Source organism: Geospiza fortis, unplaced genomic scaffold (assembly GCF_000277835.1).
Source record: "Geospiza fortis unplaced genomic scaffold, GeoFor_1.0 scaffold55, whole genome shotgun sequence".
Taxonomy (NCBI): Eukaryota; Metazoa; Chordata; class Aves; order Passeriformes; family Thraupidae; genus Geospiza; species Geospiza fortis.
In genome coordinates this window covers 6,066,534-6,072,948 of record NW_005054308.1, presented here as the reverse complement: position 1 = coordinate 6,072,948, position 6,415 = coordinate 6,066,534, and the positions used below count along the sequence as shown (strand labels likewise).

The 6,415-nt window shown below is 57.1% G+C and overlaps 2 protein-coding genes across 3 annotated transcripts in view; one reads left to right on the top strand and one right to left on the bottom strand.

The window, feature by feature from the left end:
- Positions 1-1,375: 1,375 nt before the first annotated feature.
- Positions 1,376-5,348, top strand: CD74 (CD74 molecule). 2 transcript variants are annotated; one of them, XM_031055242.1, is made up of 9 exons: positions 1,376-1,535; positions 2,626-2,801; positions 2,925-3,016; positions 3,105-3,158; positions 3,335-3,430; positions 3,664-3,754; positions 4,075-4,263; positions 4,576-4,661; positions 4,763-5,348. In XM_031055242.1, exons 1-8 carry the CDS (start codon positions 1,465-1,467, stop codon positions 4,647-4,649), a joined length of 843 nt encoding a protein of 280 aa, XP_030911102.1. In that variant the 5' UTR covers positions 1,376-1,464; the 3' UTR covers positions 4,650-4,661; positions 4,763-5,348. The 2 variants fall into 2 exon arrangements, with proteins under 2 accessions (XP_030911102.1, XP_014167719.1); XM_014312244.2 differs by lacking the exon at positions 4,075-4,263 and having other exon boundaries at positions 1,450-1,535; positions 4,763-5,330.
- Positions 5,349-5,620: 272 nt separating this feature from the next.
- The window catches only part of TCOF1 (treacle ribosome biogenesis factor 1), a 19,838-nt gene continuing 19,043 nt past the window's right edge, over positions 5,621-6,415 (bottom strand). Inside the window, exon 17 of the mRNA XM_031055197.1 lies at positions 5,621-6,415. This exon is cut by the window's right edge and continues 216 nt beyond it. The gene's annotated coding sequence lies outside the window, so the exon portion shown is untranslated.

The window sequence follows — 6,415 nt, the reverse complement described above, 5'->3', positions numbered from 1 at the left end:
TCTCTCTTTTTATTTTCTTTCTAAACCCCTCTAATGTTTCTAAACACAGCTTTGTTACAGGCCTGGGATGAGGCTGATGGACACCCTGGGGCAGTGCTGTGTGATTCCCTGGGTGCCCAGGCCTTTCTCAGCTGGGTTGCAGGGTCAGGATCAGGCTCCAGGCACCAAAACCTTTCTCTGTATGGGGCTGCAATTTCCCACCAGGAAAGTAGGAGCATCATCCCACCACGTTTCCTCCAGGAACAGCACCTGCCAGGAGACCCCACCCTACCCCTTGTAAGTGCTTTGAAATTATCCCTTCGTCTGCTCTCCCAGGGCTGTCCTGCCAGCTGGGAGGCTCAGGACTGAATCAGGAAAAGAAATGGAGTCTCTGAAACATGTCCCTGCTCGCCCCAGGGGGTTTGCCAGGTAACCCGTGGTGCCTGGTTAGGTAGGGTGAGGCAGGACTTTCAACTCCACATTTGCAGTTTCACTTTTGGCTGAGCTCTGGCCAGGATTGTGCTGAGTCCTGACGCCGGAGCCAGCTTGGTGCTGGGTTCAGTGTGACCCTCGGCCCAGCGTGGACATGGGGGTCTGTTACCCCTGTGCTGCTCTGGGACACTGTGTAACACCTCCAAATCCAGCATTATGGGGTGGGTGGCTGCTCCTGCCCATGGAGCCCTTGTGGGGCTGTGGGGGGCTGGAGACCCTCATTGCCCCACTCCCACTGGTGCTTTGGGATCGCTCACATCCAGGGGCTGTTCCTCCTCTCTTGGCTTTGGGGGTTCAGCCCCTGGAAGCTGCTGCAGGCAAAGCAAAGAGGGTAATGCTAGAAGGAAGGAGGGCTTGGAAGCCCTTGATCCTTTAGTCACCATCCCTTCAGCCTGAGAAGTGCTGGCCAAGAACCCCCACCACAGGGAGGGTCCAGAGTGACCCTCAAGGAGGGGCTTGAGCCCCAGTGCAGCTTTTCCCCAGCAGCAGGGGAGGGGGCCAGGGAGGAGGGGTGCACCCTGGCACTGTGCCCCCATGGAGGGTCCTGCTCAGCTTTTGGTGTGGGGGGTCCTCCCCATGGTGTCCCACCCCCCTGTCCCAGCTCTGCACCCCACTTCCTTCCTCGCACCTTTCCTCTCACCCTCCCCACTGCCACCCCCGTTTTCTCACCTCCTGCCCCCCAGGGGTACCAGCACCTCTGGGTCCATGGCACCGGTGTCACCAGCTGGGCACGGTGACCTGCTGGCGGCGTGGGGTGGGCAGTGAAGCCCCACAGAGCGGCCGTGGAGCTCAGGACCGTGTCCAGCATCATCTCTGAACTGGAGACCTCTGGAGCAGAGCTCTGCCTGACAACGAGTGATGCAAGTGCCAGCAGCCAATAGCAGTTTTTTTTTGGCCTCCCCCCTCGGGTGTCAGGGCGGGGTGGGGACCCGAGGGTATTTCCAGAAGCCTCCCCGGGGGGTGCTCATTGTGTTCGGGGAGCCCAGCGGAGCCATGGCTGAGGAGCAGCGCGACCTCATCTCTGACCGCGCCAGCGGTGTGCTCAGCGTTGGGGACACCCAGAGGTGCCACTGCTGGGGACACGGGGATGGGGCGCACGGGGAGGGCAAAGTGGGCACAGTGGGGACGTGGAGCAGGGGGGTTATTGCGTGGTTGTGGGATGGAAGGGAATACAGTAGGGTCAAGGGGGCACAGAGTGACTATGGGGCAGGGGATGGGGCGCAGGCTATGGGAATGGGGCACTGTGGAGCTAAGAGGGCCGTGGGAGGGTCTGTGAGGCAAGGCAGGGGCACGGGGGGGCTGTGGGATGGGGGGAGTTGGGTGGTTGTGGGATTGGGAGGGCACGGGGTGGCAGCGGGATGAAGGGGGTCACTGCGCCGCTGGGCCAAGGGGACAAGGCGTGGCGGTGGGGTGGGCTGGCTCACAGGGTGGGGCGTGGAGCCATGGCTTAAAGCTTTGGGGGAAGCAGCTCTGTGGGAAGAGGCTGTGGGAGAGGCAGGATGAAGGCGTGGCCATGGGGCAGGAGCGGACCCTGGACCCGAATGGCTTTATGGGGCTGCCCCCCCATGTCCCAACTCCTCCCCATGTCCCAACGCCAGCAGGGTGGGACACCCCACCCAAAACTTGCAGCCAATCAGAAGCCCCGGAGCTCTGACGTCACCAGTCACCAGGCAGACGCCCGCGCAGCGCGTCCCGCTCGGGACTTGTCCCTGGGCCGGGCAGAGCCCGGGCAGAGCAGGGACAGGGGGGGACCTCCGGGGCACCGCTGCACCTCGACAGCGCCACATTCAGCCAGCGGGGCAGGATCGGGCACAACATTTTAAACAACATCCCATGAGTCGTGTCCTCTGCCCCATGGACCGGCGAGATGCCTTCCAAGCGGCTTCATCATCCCGCAGAAGGCGATGCCCAGAGTGATGCTGTTCCCCAAAATCCCCTGTCCCGTGCCCTTTGGACCCCCTCCCGTGTCTCCCCTTCCCCCGCCCCCACTGTGGGTTTCGCTTCCCGGTGTGGATGGGTGCTGAGGTTTCACTTCTGCTCTCTGCGATGGGGGAATTTGCATTTGTCTGGCTGCAAACCCCCGGGAGGGGGTGACAGCAGGATGTCACCTCCTGCTGCCGCTGGGCGGCTGAGCTCCCTGTGCGTGTCCCGCAGGTCTGCGCTGGGGCGCAAAGCCGCTTTCTCCACGCTGTCCATCCTGGTGGCGCTGCTCATCGCCGGCCAGGCTGTCACCATCTACTACGTGTACCAGCAGAGCGGGCAGATCAGCAAGCTGACCAAGACCTCCCAGAACCTGCAGCTGGAGGCTCTGCAGAGGAAGCTGCCTGCCAGTCAGTAGCCCCATGGGCACCAGAGTGCTGGGGGGTGGAAGGGGAGAAGGGATCAATCCCTCCAGGACCCTCCTGGACCACCCAACCCGGTTGGGTCCCCTCACAGTTCTCCTTCCTCGGCAGATGCCAAGCCAGTGAATAAGATGAAGATGGCCAAGGCAAACACGCCTCTGGTGATGAATGTCCTGCATCCTGCACCCTTTGAAGACCTTTCGGTAAGAGAAGTGCACCACTGCTTGGCACTCCTGCTGCCCTCGGGCCTTGCTGCCGTGCTCACATTGCCCCTTTGCCTTTTCTCTTAAGTTCAAGGCCCCTGCTAGCAACAAAACCGAGGACATCGTGAAGCACCTGCTGCTGGTAAGGTCCCCTGCACCCCCACAGCTGCCTCCTGCACTGGTCTGGGGTCTCTGGGGGTGCTCAGAGCTGGTGGGAGCTCTGACCTCCTGCAGCATGTCTGGCTGACACCAGCAGAACTCCAACTCCCACCCCCCACCTCATTTTTCTTTGCCCTCACTGTGGTGGTTGCTCTACAGCAAGCAGACCCCAGCAGGAAGTTCCCGGAGCTGAAGGACAACCTGATGGACAACTTGAAGCACCTGAGAAGCACCATGAATCATATGGACTGGAAGGTCAGTGCTTGTCACTGTCATCCTGTCCCACCTGCCTCCTCTCCAGGAGTGCTTTGGGAAGGGACATTTATCAGGATAAACAAAGTCTGGCTTTAGCCAGGCTTGGGCTGCTCCCACCCAAAGGAAGGGGATGGTGTTCCCCACCTTCGCTGTCCAAGCCAGAGCTCAGGACATGGCTCCCCTGGGGCGAACTTCCCCCATGCCCATTAATGTGCTGGACCCTCTCATTGCAGTCCTTCGAGTCCTGGCTGCACAAGTGGCTGCTGTTTGTAGAGGCCAAGAACCCCAAGTCTGAGGACCGCAAGACAATCCCAGCAGAGAAAGGTATTGGGGATGGGACTGCAGAGCTGGGCACAGGCAGGGAGCTGTTGGCATGGCATATCTCACATGGACCTATTTGTTCTGTGGGAAGCCCCTGTTTTGTGGCTGTTAGGACATCACAGAACATCTCTGCCTGTAGGGCATTTGGGGTGAACAAAAGGCTGGAGCCCCACCCCAAATCCTCCATCCCTGGTCAGACCAAGAGCCTCAGAAAGGTCCCCGAGCACGGCTTGTTCACCTTTAACTGTTTGTGGATAGAATCTCCTGCTGAGGGGAAGGGCCTGGGGGCTGATGGAGTGTCCCCTCTGTTTCTATTGCCCTAGTGCTAACTAAGTGCCAAGCAGAGGCAGCTTTTGGGAGTGATCTGGTGGGCCGCTTCCGCCCCCAGTGCGATGAGAACGGCGACTACCTGCCCAAGCAGTGCCTCTTCTCCTCTGGCTACTGCTGGTGCTGCTACAAAAATGGCACCAAGATTGAGGGCACTGAAACTCGGCAAAAGCTGGACTGCCCCGGTAGGTGGCCAGGGAGGAAGGAGTAGTGTGCGTGGACTGCTTGGGAGTAGAGCTAGGAGAGGTGGGCATGCAGGCTTCAGGGAGCACCCCTCACCCGTCCAGCACCAGTATGTCGAGGCTTTAAGGGATCCCAAAACCCACAGCCCCCCACAGGCAGCTGGAGCTGAGGTGTGCAGTCAGGGCTTTCCATGAGCCCCCTTGCCCCCCACGCAGCACTGGGTGCAGGCTCTCCCCTGCTGCCCTCAGAGGGATGGGGGTGGGCGATGGGGCAGCCCCAGGGTCCAGCACCCACATCCTGCCCTCCCTCTGCAGGCACTGCTGCTCCCAGTGCTGCTGCTGGCACCCCAGAGCCAGAGGAGATGATCTTCTCTGGGGTCGACTTGTGAACCCAAGCAAAGGTGAGTGTCCAAGAGCCCCCAGAGTCCTGGGGACTGCTGGAGAGGGGTTTGGGGAAGTCCTTGAGCTGTTTTACTGAGTATCTCCTCTTGTTCCCCCACAGAAGAGTAGAAGAGGATGCCAGCAGTTGCCTTCAGCATCCCTGCTCCTTCAGCTCCTGATTAATTTTTTCTTTTTCTGCTCTTACATTGCTTTTCCAAGACAGTTAACAGTGGGCATCCCTGGGCACCCTTCCCTGGCTGCACAGCTGCCACCACCATCAGACAGAGTCCCCTCAGAGGGTGGGTAGAGCAGGCTGGAAAATTATTTCAACCACCTCAGATCCATAAATCCTGTTCTCTTTGACTCGACCTCCAACAACACCCAGGCAGCAGTGCAGCTCACCCCTGCTGAAGAACTAAAGCTTCCTTAGACTGAACAAATATTAAAAGCAGCAAAATAACCCCCACCAGCTTCTTAACTGATTGCTGTAGGCTGTAGCCCTGTCAGATTCCTGGAGTAAATGGGTTTTTATTGTGGAGTGCTCAGATTTGTACATAGAGATTCGCCTACAGCCTCAGCAGTGGGTAGCCATAGGCAGAGGGGCTTCTAATTTTCCTGAATGTATCTGATTGTTCCCTTACAAATGATCTCACAAGCTAATAACCTCAAATAAACTTTTGAATAACAAAGCCTTGTAAGCAACTCCAGCAGGGCTTCGTGTGCTGTTTGCAGCTGTCCGAGGTTATAAAGAAATGAAACTTAACGAAAAAGAGATACAAGAAAAATCTCTGCAGGCACTTGGACAGCTGTATCTCCACCCAGGACTGGCTGTGTTCCTTGTCCCATCCCTTGTTTGGTTTCATTGGGAGCCTGGGGTCCCCCTGCCCCAGACAGGCAGACCCTAGGCTCTGCTCTCCCACCCATAACATCCTCCAGAGCCAGCCAGCCTTGGCCTCTCCTGAAAGCAGCTGAAGAAAAATCTGTTTGTTGTTTTTTTATTTTGTATTTCATAAAAAAAACAACACAAAAACCGACTCTGCCTTGGCTGAGAACAGCTGCTGGACACAACTGTTCAGTGCAACTCCAGGGACATGATAATCACCGATGTCAGTGTTAGAGTAAAAAGGAAACTCGAGAGCTTTCTTTGTAGTAGCAAAAGGACTGACACCACAAGTCACAGGAGAAGGGAAAAAAAGGTAAAAGTTTTTCTCAAAAATATAGCTCTGTGGTAAGAGAGAGGGATGGCTGGGTGTCAACAAGGGGAAAAGCAGTTTATGCTCTGCTCAAACTGCCTCCTCCACTTCCCTTCTATTCCATTTGGAGGGACTATAAACACATCTCTGAGCCTCAGCAGGGCAGGAGGAGGCAGAAAGTTACACAGCTGTTCTAAAAGTCACAGTTAAATTATAAATTACTATTTTAAAAAAAGTTGGAATTCTCCAGGTGAGCTTCCTTTTCCTCTCTTCTGTTTGATCTTCACCCATAAATCTTTAATCACAGGAATGCGGTACCTTTGGGGAGAGGAGTTAAAAGTTAGGGATGGGGAGGAGGAGAGCAGCCTTAGAGCTGAGCAGAGCGTGGGCAAAGGCATCTGGTCCACTTGCAGGTGGCTACAACATCACCATCTAATCCCATCACTTTTCCAAGCTCCCTGGGGTCAGCAGGGACAGACAGACACTGCCAGAGGCCACTCATCTCTGCTGTGACAGAGGTCAGCAACACCTCTGAGGCTGGACATCTCAGCAGCTAAAGAGTTGAGGTCAGACACATCCAG

Bases quoted from the DNA above. Each gene is read 5' to 3' on its own strand.
- CD74 (XM_031055242.1), top strand. From the start codon at position 1,465: ATGGCTGAGGAGCAGCGCGACCTCATCTCTGACCGCGCCAGCGGTGTG. The intron at 2,802-2,924 runs GTCAGTAGCCCC...CTTCCTCGGCAG, and splicing joins GCAGAGGAAGCTGCCTGCCA to ATGCCAAGCCAGTGAATAAG. The intron at 3,755-4,074 runs GTATTGGGGATG...CTATTGCCCTAG, and splicing joins GACAATCCCAGCAGAGAAAG to TGCTAACTAAGTGCCAAGCA.